Source organism: Mesocricetus auratus, unplaced genomic scaffold, assembly GCF_017639785.1.
Source record: "Mesocricetus auratus isolate SY011 unplaced genomic scaffold, BCM_Maur_2.0 Super-Scaffold_100027, whole genome shotgun sequence".
Taxonomy (NCBI): Eukaryota; Metazoa; Chordata; class Mammalia; order Rodentia; family Cricetidae; genus Mesocricetus; species Mesocricetus auratus.
The window spans coordinates 5,117,469-5,131,662 of record NW_024429208.1 but is presented as its reverse complement, the minus strand read 5'-3'; the positions used below and the strand labels follow the sequence as shown (position 1 = coordinate 5,131,662).

At 49.7% G+C, this 14,194-nt stretch overlaps 1 protein-coding gene across 2 annotated transcripts in view; it reads right to left on the bottom strand.

The window, feature by feature from the left end:
• Brpf3 (bromodomain and PHD finger containing 3) overlaps positions 1-14,194 on the bottom strand; it is a 34,936-nt gene that overhangs the window by 8,503 nt on the left and 12,239 nt on the right. For both annotated transcript variants that reach the window (XM_040732179.1, XM_040732178.1), the window contains exons 5-10: positions 13,253-13,381; positions 12,707-13,019; positions 11,784-12,086; positions 9,328-9,834; positions 7,087-7,180; positions 1,166-1,263 (exon numbers count right to left, since the gene is read on the bottom strand). In XM_040732179.1, coding sequence (XP_040588113.1) covers positions 1,166-1,263; positions 7,087-7,180; positions 9,328-9,834; positions 11,784-12,086; positions 12,707-13,019; positions 13,253-13,381 — 1,444 coding nt within the window. The remainder of the gene's footprint in view (positions 1-1,165; positions 1,264-7,086; positions 7,181-9,327; positions 9,835-11,783; positions 12,087-12,706; positions 13,020-13,252; positions 13,382-14,194) is intronic.

Genomic DNA, 14,194 nt, shown 5'->3' with positions numbered 1-14,194 from the left:
ATGAGCTATGAAGCAGGCTGCCCTGGCCCTGCTCCATCTGGGAATCACCCCAGCCTCACCCCATTGCCCCTGCCTTGTCCTCATTCCCATTATGCTAAATAGGTACAATCTGCAAAGCTAGAGGGTTCTGAGTGACACACATTATCACCAACGACAGCCAGGCAACACCAACCAAAACTGTAACTACACCCTCCCTTCAGCCTAATAGTCCCAGAAGAAATGACCTCCGCACACAGGATGCACAACGCAGCCCTGATGATGAAGGCATTTTAAAGTCTGTCTGTGGAGAGCTACAGTGAAGCCGACGAAGAGTCCTCTGATACAATGGGCCACTGGGAAGCTGAGAGAAACTGAGAGAAAACAAAGGATTTCCAGGGAATACTATGAAGAAACAGTGGGGCCTCCACGCTACTCTCCAACATACAAACAAGTTTCAGCTTGGATATACATTAAGTAGCTCTGAGAAAAACAACAAGGAAAGCCAGCAGCTGACATTCCAGAGAGGAATGCAGGCTTTCATAAGAGCCTTCTGGGTTTCCGTTACCATGGGCACGTGTTAACTATTCAAATTGTGCCGGCTAGTTTGTTTTTGTTTGGGGAGATTTTTTGTTTTGTTTTGTCTTTTGGTCAACTTAGACACAAGCTAGGGTGGGAAGAGGGAATCTTGACTGAGAAAATGCTTCTTCCGCACTGCCCTGTGGGCAAGTCTGTGGGACACTTTCTTGACTAACAATTGATAAGGGAGGGCCAGCCCATTGTGGTTTATGCCACCCCTGGGCATGTGGCCTTGGGCTGTGTAAGAAAGCGGGCTAACAAATCACAGGGAGCAAGCCAGTACATAGAGTTCCTCAATGGCCTCCGCTTCCATTCTGGCCAATTTCCCTTCGTGATGGACTTCAAGCTGTAAAGAGAAGGAAACCTTTCCCTCAAGTTGCTTTGGGTCATGATCATCATCACCACTGCAATAGGATACAAACTGAAGATAGTTTAAAAAAAGAAAAGGTAGTGACCCATGAGTGAAGGCCATCTCTCTAGCAGTGTCTGTGTGTGGCCCCTCACAGACTGATAGTCAGCCACATTAAGAGCCCCTGCAGTGTAGCAGCAGTTCAGACAGCCTGCCCCTCAGAACGTCTGTTTCCCAGCTCTGCCTCAATAGTATCCTCACCTGAGCCACTGTGGTCGGAGTCTCCGTTCACACCTTCCAGGAAGGGCACTCGAGACAGGGCAGGCTTCCCGCGGCTGCGTTTGGGCGGTGTCAGGCCACTGCACACAGAACGGAGAGGTGAAGCGAGTGAGCCGTTTTAATTGTGACAAACCCACTCCCGCTTTCCATCTCTAAAGGCACGGAGCTCCAAAGCCAAAGGCCAATATCTACCCATGGCACATGAGACCTGGACGTTTCTCCAGAAACCAGTCCATCCTTGTTCCACCCTTGCGGAGGGACTGCTTTCCCTACACAGAGGAGCATTTCATTCAGAGGGAAGGTCATGAGGGAGGCTGGGCACAGTGGTGCATGCCTTTAGTTCAGAAGCAGAAGTTCTGGGCCAGCCTGGGCTACACTGCTACACTCTGCCTCAAAAGCCCCAAACCGTAAGAACTCCAACACAGTCTCAGCTCAGCCTCTCAGAGGACAGTCCAGTCACAATGAGGCCCTCTCTCTCACTTGTCCAAATCTGCACTCTGGGTTCCACAAGCTTCATCTTGAGAAACTAATTTATTTTTGAGGTCCAAAAATTTGCCTCTTTTCCAAATGTTCTATAACAGGCACATCTTCTTCCCAGAATTAGCAAAGACATTTTTAAACTGAAAAAAACCAACCAACCAAACAAACAAACAAAAAAAACCTTCTCACTTCCAAATGGTTTGTGTGTGAAGTTTTTCTTGGATAGGGATTTTTTTTTTCTCTTTACCAACTAAAAAGGAGACCAATTTCTTTCTTTACACAACACTACTCAGAGAAGCAGAGTCTGGTAGGTGAGATGGGTTAGTGGGTAAAAGCACTTGCTGCCAAGCCTAAGTTTGATCCCCCAGACCCACATGATGAAAGAGTACCAGCTTCTACAAACTCTGCAAACATGGTGGCACACTTAAACACACACACAAATGCAATAAAATACTTTCTAAAAGAAGTTAAATCCTGGACATGGTAGCACATGCTTTAATCCCAGCACTCGGGAGGCAGAGGCAGGTGGATCTCTGTGAGCCTGAGGCCAGCCTGGTCTACAGAGCGAGTTCCAGAACAGCCAGGGATCTATAGTGAGGGCTTCTCTGAAAGAAAGAGACAGAGAGAGAGAGAGAGAGAGAGAGAGAGAGAGAGAGAGAGAGAGAGAGAGGAGGGAGGGAGGGAGGGAGGGAGGGAGGGAGGGAGGGAGGGAGGGAGGGAGGGAGGGAGGGTAAACTATATATTAGACAAGAAAAAGAAGTGATAACCAAAGCTGAACCAAGGCCACCAAGGCACTGGCAATTTGAAAAATGCTCATGCAATTTTAATGCACAATCCAGAGCTGGGAGCCTTGGGGAAAGAATTATGCAGCTGGGAGCCCCCACCCCCATCAAACTTTAAAATCCACTATTGCTGCTGGGTCTGGTGCTACACACCTTTAATCCCAGTACTAGGGAGGCAGAGTCAGATGGATCTCTGATTTCTGAGGCTAGACAATCTACAGAGTGAGTTTCAAACCAGATGAGTTACATAGTAAGACTCTGTCTCAAAAATAAATAAAAATATTGGTCTGTAATTTTTCAACCAGATTTTTAAAAGGTGGTTAAAAGATGAGTTAATTGTAGGCAGATGTTTCTTTCCCAATCCTAGCCACTAGTCCCAAATAACTGACAGAGAGGCTTAATATTGTGTATAAATGCTCAGCTGATAGCTCAGACTTGTTACTAGCTAATTCTTCCACTTAAATTAACCAATTTTTTTAAATCTATGCTTTGTCACATGGCTGATGGCTTTTTACTGCATTTTCTTTTCTTTTTTTTCCAGACAGGGGTTCTCTGTGTAGCCTGTCCTGCGGACCAGACTGGCCCTGAATTTACAGAGATCCCCCTGCTTCTGCCTCCTGATGTGCTGGGATTAAAGGTGAGAGCCACCAGCACTAGGCTTTACCTCATTACCCACATGTCCTGCTTCCCTGGGGGGGAGGGGTGGCTGGCTTGCATCTCCCTTGAGTCATTTTTTTTAAGAAAAAAAAACAGCCAAAATGCTTAGAAAACTCTGGATGGGATTAGACACAGCAAGGGATGGGGCTACAGTGTGGCATCCTACTTCACTAAGTCAGACAGCTGAATTTAGGATAAGAAAGCTCAGCTTAACCAAATTATGACTCACAATCCTTCAGTAAACAAAGCTGGCACTCGTTTAGGAAACAATACCAGCAATACTCAATTTACACGGATGATCTGGTACACTTTCCCTACAAAACCTGTCCATGGAGCCGGGCGTTGGTGGCACACGCCTTTAATCCCAGCACTCAGGAGGCAGAGGCAGGCGGATCTCTGTGAGTTCGAGACCAGCCTGGACTACCAAGCGAGTTCCAGGACAGCCTCCAAAGCCACAGAGGAACCCTGTCTCGAAAAACCAAAAAAAAAAAAAAAAAAAAAAAAAACCTGTCCATGGACTTCAGAGACTGAGGTATAGTTGGAAACGCTAGTGACTTCACCAGAAGTCTAAGTTCACACGCTAACCCTGGAGAGATTTAGGACACAGGAGGAAAAAAAGCAGGGCAAGGCAGCCGAGGGATGAGGAAGGTCAGCTTGTCTCATCACTGCTGTGACCCTGACCAGTGAGCACCCGAGAGGTGTTGTGGAAAAGCTACAAGTACACGCGTACACACACATACCACACACTCACACACACACCTCACACACACACTCACACACCACACACGCATGCACCGTATGCATTCTGGGAATGGTTTCACGTTCTCAGGTCTAGTATCACACACACACCACACACACACTCACACCACACACTTCTGTTCTGACGGAGTGCCAGCGTGACCAGGAAAGGCATGGGAAACTAGGCTGCAGCAGAACAAGTTCCGTATGGTTCTGATGAGGTAGATGTACGTCACTGAGGCTTGCTTTGCAGACTGCCCCAAAGACCCAGGCCAATGCAGGATAGCCTGCATTGTTATACAGTTGTATATGTATAATCTCCATCTGCCTCCTCTACCAGATGAGCTATGGGAACTGACATGTATCTTAACAACAGTGACTCACACCATAGGCGTTCAATTATCTGCAGTTGCAGGAGTGACCCACAAAGGAGGGTACAGCTGGGCGTGGTGGGGCGTGAATGTCATCCTAGCACTTGGGAGGTGGAGCTGGGGGAATCAGGAGTCCAAGGGCCCGTCTCTGTCACAGTGAGTTCACCGTTGGGGTACGTGAGACTGTCATGGGGTGCGACAATGATTGGAAAGGTGCTCAGGAGACCATTGGAAGAGACCAGCCACGGAGCAAACGGACAAGAGGGGCTAAGCATGGGTTAGTGAGCAGTGCATGCCTCAAATCCCAGCCCTCAGGAGGCAGAGGCAGAGGTGGGCAGATCTCTGGGAGCTTGAGGTCAGCCTGGTCCACACAGTGAGTTCCGGGATGGCCAGAGCTAAGTTGAGAGACCCTGTTTCAAATAAAAACAGATGAGAACAAAGCAGCAACAACAAAAAGGTGACATGGCTTCCGTACAACAGAGAGAGAGCTTCCTTCATATCCTTCCTAGCATGGAGAGGAGGCAGGCTGGGATGGGGAGAGAGAACACTCAGTCAGAAAGAACCCTTGATCTCCAATTTTACTTACTTTACTTTCTTTTAAAGTGTGTGTATGTCTGTCTGTCATGCACCTGTGTGTGGAGGTCAGAGGGCAGCCTGTGGGGCTGGCTATTTCTACTGTGTGACCCTGGTGACTGAGCTCACACCATCAGGCTTGGCAGCCTTGCCTTCACCTGTGAGGTCCCAGTCCCTCAGTTTAAACTCTGAGAGGCAGACTGAAAGAGGAAATACTGTTCAGGGGCAACTCCTCTATCAAGCAGAAGCTCCAGAGAAAGCAGATAGTGGGAGCTGGCTGGAGTTCATCACAAAAGCAAACGTTTCTCCTGCTTCTCCTGACTCACAGCTGGGAAGCGTGCCCTTCGTGAGAGAAAATGCTATCCGAGGGCTGGTAGGGGACCGATGGCTGACCTCACTCCTACCATCTCCAGTAAACTGAACTTCCGGGCACTTACATATTTGCTTAGCTTTAGTGGTTATTTTTGTTTTTTGAGACAGGGTTTCTCTGTGAAACAGTCCTGGCTGTCTTGGAACTCACTCTGTCAACACAGAGATTTGCCTGCCTCTGCCTCCCTAGTGCTGGGGTAAAAAGCATGTGTCACCACCACCAGCCTTGTTTTTGTTTTTTAATTTCTTTTTTTTTTTTTTTTTTTTTTTTTTGGTTTTATAAGACAGGGTTTCTTTGTATTATTTTGGAGCCTTTCTGAACAGCCTGGCCTCAAACTCACAGAGATCTGCCTGCCTCTGCTTCCCGAGTGCTGGGATTAAAGGCGTGCACCACCAACGCCCGGCTCTTGTTTTTGTTTTTTAAGCAGGGCTTGCTATACAGCCAAGACTGGTCTTGAGCTCCTGATTCTCTTATCTCGGTTCCCTAAGTGTTAGGGTTATGAGTATGGGCCACCATGCTTGGCTGAAGTATCTGTTTTGAAGGAAGCCAGGAACTCCAACCTGAGAGCAAGCAAGAAGCGTGTTCTAACATGTTGAAATCTGCCTCCTCTAGCCTTGGTCAACTGTCTCCACAGGACAAGGCCAGCGTGTGACTGGAGGCCTACACAGCTCCACCAGGAAGCTCAGCTGGTGCATGCCAGTGAAGGTTGCTTTAGAAGCCTTCAGACACAGACCAGATTTCTGGTGGATTCTCTCAGCAGTCATCTCACCTTGTGGCACCAAGGTCCTCTCATTCAAGCACCCCTCTCTAACCAGAGTCTTGAACAGAAAACGCAGGGCAATGAGCTCAGCAAACTCTTGTTTTGTTTTGTTTTTCAAGACAGGGTTTCTCTGTGGCTTTGGAGGCTGTCCTGGAATTCTCTTTGTAGACCAGGCTGGCCTTGAACTCACAGAGATCCGCCTGCCTCTGCCTCCCATGTGCTGGGATTAAAGGCGTGCACACCGCCGCCCGGCTCAGTAAACTCTTAGACTTGGGATAAACGAATGCTGTCTCAGAAATCCTCCCTTCAGGTTCAACAACAGAAGCCCATCTCTTCTCAACGGCAGGTAACCTGGAGCCTTTGGAAAAGGGACCTTGAAAACTTCATGCTTGCTCATCCCTACACAATATCTTTGAAGAGGTCAGTGCTGGGAAGTGGGGTGGGGGTGTACAAGGGTTGAGAGTTGGAGGCTAACTTGAGCTACTTAGTTCAACCCTAGTTCAAATCCTGGCCAAACCCAGACATGGTGGTATATGCGCCTGTAATCTCAGCACTCCCGATGCAGAGGCAATGAAAGTGCTCAGAATTCCGGTCCAGCCAAGACTATACAGTGGATCTCTGTGAGTTCAAGACCAGCCTGGTCTACAGAGAAAAGTTCCAGGACAGCCTCCAAAGCAATACAGAAAAGCCCTGTCTTGGAAAACCAAGAGAGAGAGAGAGAGAGAGAAAATGAAACCTAAAAAGGTTTGGGTTGTAACTTACTAGTAGAGCACTTGCCTAGCACGTATGAGGCCCTCAGCATCACAGAACGGAAGCTCAAACCAAAGAGACCAACCCTACGAAACCCTACGAGGCTTAGTCAAAACCATGTCCGCAACAAACTGGGTTCATCCATGTGTGTATGTGGTACTGGGGTATGTGTGTGTGTCTCAAATGGTAGCTTCACTGGGCAACAGGGCAGGGAGCCCCACAAATTCATCAACACTACTCTTCTATTAGAGCGGCTCTGACGATCAACCGTCAGCCGTTTCCCTCAGAGTTCCCAGGTATGGAGCAGAGCCTGAGGGAAGGGTAGTGAGGACAAAATAAGGAAGCTCTGTCTGACACTGAATGGAGAATGAAGGAAAAGGTGGTCTCCAGGCTGCCCGAGCTTTGTGGGTAAACATCCTTACCTGTCAGCTTCAAACGCCAGTCCTCCACTGAGACCCAAACTACATTCCGAGTCAGACCCGCTTTCGGTGTGTTTTCCGAAGCCGTTAGTCACGCCTGCCAAGGACACGCAGAGTGAGCCCTGAGTGTAGAATCTCCCTTCCCTGACACATGCCTCAGAGGGGGGGAGTGGGTAGGAGGCTATCCCTCCCCTGTAAGGACTACATCTTAGGTAGCAGAGGGACCCTCACGGAGAATGTTAAGCTAGTGAGCAGACTGCATTGCCTGAGCAGCACACCCCTGACTACCCAGGTAAGACTTCACCTGGACCTGCTCTAATTTTGAACCTCAGTTAGCAGGGAATTCTCTGGCTGGAGGAGCCGCCCGCCTCTGGTGATAAAACACTCACAAGCCCTCCCTACCCCAGCTGGCAACTTCCTTCTTCAGGGATGATGGCAGGAGAAGCTATGGCAGGAGAAGGGCTCAGTGTCAAGCACATCTAGGGATATCTATTGCACAGAGCTAGCGAGAGTTGGAAGAGGGCAGAATGGAGCATCAGAACCCTGGCTCCAGGCTGAGCTCCACCCCTGCCTTTGGTGAAGTAGAGGATGCTGTTTGGTATGGATCCTTTTTCGGCAAGGCACCCGGTTAGAGGGGACCGTTTCATCGTCCTAGGATCACCTTACCATGAAGGCTTCCTTTTTTATCTATTGAGTTCTAACTGTAGAGTCCTATAGCTCTGATCATTGAACCGAGACTGAAGGTGGATTGGGCCTGATTTGGGAGCTGTGACACCGTGGCCAGAAAATTGTGAGGCCAGCCACACTTCTGAGAGCAGGTGCCTAAGGCAAGATGTGGCTTCCCTAACCTGGTCCTTCCTCAAATGTGATGACCTCAATGTGAGTCACAGAGTCCCACTGTGTCTTGCCTGTAAAGGATCAATGCCTTCTTTCTGAGCTCCAAAGACGGTTGTAAACACAAGTGTTCCCGGGTGCCAGCATGTGGGGGCTAGGAAAGGGACACTGTTGTAGCATCCACAAGCATCAGGGCTCCAGGTTGATGGGCCTGATGTCCCTACCAGCAAAGGCTTTCATTTAAGCGCAGTGTTCTCCACGCTGTTTGGGCTGAGACACACGGATGAGGAGATGACAATTGCTGCTACTGTTGGCTGCTATCTGCTGTGTTCCTAATCTGCTCCAACCTTAGTCTTCCACATCAGTTACGACCAAGCAGGCTCAGGAAGAGCACCACCCTCCAGGCCACACAGCCAATGGGAGGTCGGATCCGAACTTCAAGCTCTTGCTCTAATGTCCTAAACATCTAGCCTACTGCAGAGAGGCGTGGCCTGCAGGAAGGGAAGGTAGCACTGGAGAAAGGGAAGAGAGAAAGAAGCACTAGGCACACAACTCAGAGACACCACATAAAGGATGAGCGCCAGGAGGAGCTAAAGGGAGGAGCAGCTGTCCTGTCCCACCCGTGCCTTGCTGACTGAGGCTGCAGTGAACACCCACTGTCCCTGAGAGGTGTCTTCCTCCTTGGGGTTACATGCACCTTCAAGAGAAGTCTTCCTAACTCCGGGACAAGTTCCCCCAGTGTCTCTGGCAGTGTTACCCAACACCAGACCCCACACTTTGGGCTACTTAGAGGAGCTGGGACTGGGCCTGATTTATCACCCTGTCCCCACTGGACTCCAGTGGTCCAGCACCTGTGATGTGCTCTGCGACCTCCCCTCCCAGCCACATCATGGCTGCTCTGTGGACATGCAAGTCCTTAAAACATCCTTCCCCTAGATACAAACAGCTCACACCTGCAGCTCCTTCAAATCCTTGCTCAAATGCCCCCCTTCCCTCTGGGCTCTGTCTCATGCCACCCAGCACTCTCTGCCCTCTTCTCTGATGGTTTGATGTGTGTTTTCTTAATCGTCTCCAAAGTTTCTAATACAAGAGCTCTCGTTTGCCTTTAGTCTGTTCTGTGAGAGATTTCCGTGTTTCATTCACTAATTTTCCTCCAGTGCCTAAGACAGTGTCTGACAAAAGTATCCCAAGAGCAAACTGAGGTGACAGTAGGACCCATTTTACCATATTAAGTTGTACATTCCCCTCAAGGCCAGTGACAGTCCGATATACAACCCGTCCCTCTGAAAACAACTGCTCTAAGCCTGTTTTCTCAGAGGCCACTGGAGACGGCTGACAGGGGAAGGCGCCCCCTGGCAAGACGAAGCAGGAAGGCAGACTGGAAATAGCAGAAGTCACAGGCGGGGTCACCTGTCTCTTCCTCCTGCTGAGGGGACCTCTCCCCTTCACTATCACTGCAGCTCCCGCTCCTTGGCCGCTTCCTGGAACAGTGCTCATCTTCCGTGCTGGCTGGAGAAGCAGGAGAACCCACGGTACCATTGTCCTCGCCATTCTCCAGGGTGCCGTCTGGACTCCTCGGCAGCTGAACCCCATTCTTGGCCTTCTTGAAGAGAACTGATGTACGGCGGCCCACCCCGCCGAGAGGGGTACCAGGAGGGCTGTCAGGGTTTATGAGAGACAGTCTATCAATGCCATTGTCACTGAGCAAACATTCCAAGGGCTCACTCCCCAGCTGCAGAGCTGATTTCTCCAAGAGCTCCTCCTCTTCCACCTTCCGGGACTTTAGGGACCGGCTTGAAGGCTTACTATCACTGATGGGTTTCAGGGTGGGGGGATCTGGAGGGGACTCCTGTTCAGACAAGGATGGTGCAGGCCCGGTAGGCTCCAGGGTTGGTGGGGCAGGCAATTTGGAATCATCTGTTAGAGAAAAAGAGAGCCTGCTTGAACATTCTAGCAACAGTCTGCTCCTACAAGCCAGATACTGACTCTGATAAGCAAAGAACAAGAGCATGAGCTGTTTCATGGCTTTGTCACCTCTTAGGCCTCAGATGGAAGCAAACGATAAAAGGTAGGGTCAGCTTTGTACACACTTAATAGTTCTCAATCCTCGCTCTGTGTTAGAATCAACTAGGAAGTTTTCTAAGAATTTTAAGCCTAGGTTATACTACAGAAAAAAAGTGAAGGCAAATCATACAGGGAAGGTGGACGTCCTGTAAAGAGCTGGGACCTGATAGTGTGTGTTGCAAATGTCACTCATATCCGAGGAAGCCACCTGCTTAGCCAGTAATTAGGTGAGGTTTCAGCTGCACAGACTGGAGGATTACGACTCGCACCAAGACAACTTTGTTTTCTGAGGACACACGGCAGGCAGAAACGGTGCCTGCAAATGTAGGGACTCAGACCAAGGGCATTAAGTCAGGGGTTCCCAAACAGTCGGCTCCACTTGGAGCTTTACTCCAGAGCCATAGCCCAGACCTCCCCATGGCAACCTCTTCATCTTTATCTTGAAACCCTCATGGCGATGCTAAGGCAATTGGTCACTTGTGCATGAGTCAAGGGGTGGAATTCAAACGACATGCTGACTGCCCTAGGAAAATTATGAAGAGCCTTCTGATGTCCTGTGTGGCTTCTCAGTCATGTCCTCAACCTACAATAAAACAGGCCACTGGCTTCAACTTGAGCCTTACCAAGTAGAGGTAACTCCCAGGTGTAGACTATGTGAGTGGCAGGCCTCCCCAAACCTTGGGCTCAGGGCAAGGGCACCAGTGAGATAACTCTGTCCTCACCAAAGGGGAGGCATGGGAAGTAGCTCAGCTCATAAATGGCTCCTGGGCTTTTGGGAATGGCGTCCTTAAATCACTAAGGCAGGGGACAGTTTAGACAGCTTACCAAGTGATTCTCATAACACGGCTGCAAATGTCCCTTTACACCTGAGAAAGCCACCTGCTTGAATCAATTAGGCCTTTTATAGTCTGACACCTCTGACTGGGATGGCCAGCTGGGATCAAAACCAAGAATCAAGCTGGGCGGTGGTGGTGCACACCTTTTTTCCTAGCACTTGGGACACAGAGGCAGGGGGATCTTTGTGAGTTCAAGGCTAGCATGGTCTACAGAGCGAGTTCCAGGACATCCAGAGCTATACAGAGAAACCCTGTCCAAAAAAAAAAAAAAAAAAAAAAAAAAAAGGATGGGGAGTAGGGGACTGGGGAGAATGGAGAGATGGTCATCAGTTAAGAGCACTGGCTGCTCCTCCAGAGGACACAGGTTCAATTCCCAGCACCTACATGGCAACTCACAACTGCCTGTAACTCCAGTTCCAGATGATCTGACACCCTCACAGAGGCATAGAAGCAGGCAAAATAACCATACACACAAAATTAAAAAGATCCAGGCTAGAAGAGTTTTTACGTCCCCACCCTTATCCTCTCACATCCCAGTCTAACCTGTTCTCAGAGCAACTCCAGAGTGGTGGAGTAAGCTATTTAGCTGTAATGTTCAGTGCCGCTGTATCAGATGCAAAACTGCCTCATACTTAAATTAGTACAAAGCTTCTGGACTCCGTCACCCTAATGTCTAAGACCCTCCCTTAACCCTGCACCTAACTGTTCCAGAACCCCTGGATTCCCTGGGAGCCCAGACCAATACAAGAGCCACAATCTACTCTGATAAAATAAATTTTGTTTTCCATTGATTGTTAAATATCTGTAATAGCATCCCAAAGGTGGTCGGAAGGGAGACCCTTGCCAAGGGTTTTGCTTACCTGCAGGGTGAGACCTATACTTGGGAGGATACTCTCAAGAGATGTTAGCCTCTTACTCCTCCTACTACCCTACCCACCCCGCACCCTGCCTGTGACCCTGTCTCACCTCTGTCCCCATCATCTTCCGGCTCTTCCTGCAGGGCCTGCTCCAGCACAGCTGTGTCGCCCTGAGGTCCTGCTGCCAGCTCCCCACTGGACCCTGTCTTGTTCGCTGACAGTAGCTGTGGTGGCGCTGGCTGTGCTAGTTTTTGCCGAAGGGCATTGATCTCCCTGCGAAGCATGCGGACACGACGGGTGCGGGCCCCGCTGGACCGCATAGCGCTCACCAGGTCTAGTTTCTCCAGCAGCTCCTTCAGCTGCACCTCTGGGGAGAGATGGGCCCGGTTCTCTGGGATGAGGATGTTGTCCACTGCCAGGGAAAAGGGAGGACAGAAGAGGCTGAAGCATGTGACTCACGCTGGGCCAGAGAAATCTGGATACAAAATAAACCCCTGGAATGCTCAGGTCAGTGACTTCCAGCAGTGTCAGTGTGGGGCTTGGCCCTACAACACTGCTGTCTAGGAATGATAGGCCAGAATGTGGGAAACAGCTACAGGAAGCAATTGAGTGACAGCTATGGCCATACGGCAGGCACACAATGGCTTAGCAGTCCCGGGTGTGGGTGACTATGCACCAAACAGAGACAGGCAGGGTAGTGGGGTGTTCACAGGCAGTCTACTTTCTGGTCCTCCCACTCCGTGCTCCCGTGCTACACTACTGCATGGCAAGTGCTACACTTCTCCAGGAGATGACGCCTGCTGATAGGCCGTGGTTTTCTAAACAGACAGCCACGCCTTTCCTGACACTCAGCAGGCACTCGGTGCACCAGCCGAAGCCTCAGAATTATCCCAGCCACACACTGAGCACACCTATTGGCTCCCAACGGTTGCTTCGCACCTCCAAGGCCCACCCTGACCCTGGGCTTTCTGGGCCCTGTCCTTGTGTCTCTCTTCCTGGTCCTTCTCCTCCCTACCCATCCAAGCTTCTCACCATCCTCCCAGGAGAATCGGTAAAAGTCTTCCAATTTGGGTGACTCGGGCAAGTGGGTACCCCTCTCGGGATCATAGCCGATGCTCTCTGCCTGCCGACGAGCATGCCGCAGGATGGCCCCTCCCAGGTCCCGCAGGCGGACAGCTGCTCGGTGGAAAATTGTGTCTTTAGCATTATACTTCATGCAGTTGGCAACTATAAGGTTAAAGTCCTCCTCAAACTCCTCCAAGGTGTGGTACAGGTGAGATTCCAGCTTCCGCCTCATAGTAGAAAAATCCATTGGCTTGGATATGAATTCCAGGTAATCTGGAACCTAAACATATAAAACCTGTACAATTACAACAACTATTTATGGGCCACACAGGCGCACCCAACTTTCTGCTGTGGCCATGTCAGGCTCACTGAGAGCCTCAGGGCGTGGTCTACCCAGACACCTGTCAGACACCACCCCGCCCTCAGTTCTGGACGCCCTGTGGCCCCACCCCTTCTTTGGTTTCCTCAGAGGTCATTTCCAGGAGGGGTTTGATACTTGGAGGGGCGACTTGCCTCACTCAGGCTGACAGGCTCAGCAAAGATGTGTGCAGGGTCCTTCTCCTGCAGCAGGTCCAGGGTTGTCCTCAGCAGAACCGTGAAGGGCATCAGCTCCAGCTCCATGGCCGCCTGCTGCACCCTGACCTGTAAGGAAAGTAGGAGTGACCAGAGTAACTCAACAAAGAGGCACTGAGCCGGGCGGTGGTGGCGCACGCCTTTAATCCCAGCACTCGGGAGGCAGAGGCAGGCGGATCTCTGTGAGTTTGAGGCCAGGCTGGACAGACAGCCTCCAAAACAATACAGAGAAACCCTGTCTCGAAAAACCAAAAAAAAAAAAAAAAAAAAAACCCAAAAAAAAAAAAAAAAAACAAAGAGGCACTGAGTCTTTAACCCGGCTGCTATCAATCGTGTGCAATAGGTTCTTCACAAGGTTTTGAGACAGGGTTTCTCAAAACAAAAGAACCATACCAAAACTTACAGAAGTAATAACAATTATTGATTATAATAATTAACACTTTATGACCCATGCTAGGTCCCAAGTAATGGTCTAAGCATTTTTAAAAGATTTACTTTATTTTTAGTTATAGATATACGTTATGGGAGGATCTGCATGGGGGCCAGTCTAGGCATTTTATGTGACATTAAGTGAGGAAGTGGAGACAGAGAGACCAGGTAACTGACTCCAGGTTGCATGGCTAATGGGGCCAAGTTAGTACGGAGCTTCATTTGGCTTCCACAGAATGTTCCAGACCATTATGCCATACTGCTCTTCTCCCTGTATTATCTCAATTAAGAACACAGAAACTGAAGCAGAAATTAATACCCCCAGTTTATAACTATGACACACGAAGTTTGGTGACAACTTGATTGAATTGCCATGGGTTACCTGGTTGGAAAATGACTGAGAAAGCGTGTGAGCCTGGGCCTGAGTGCAAGCACACAGATGACCCTGAAGGT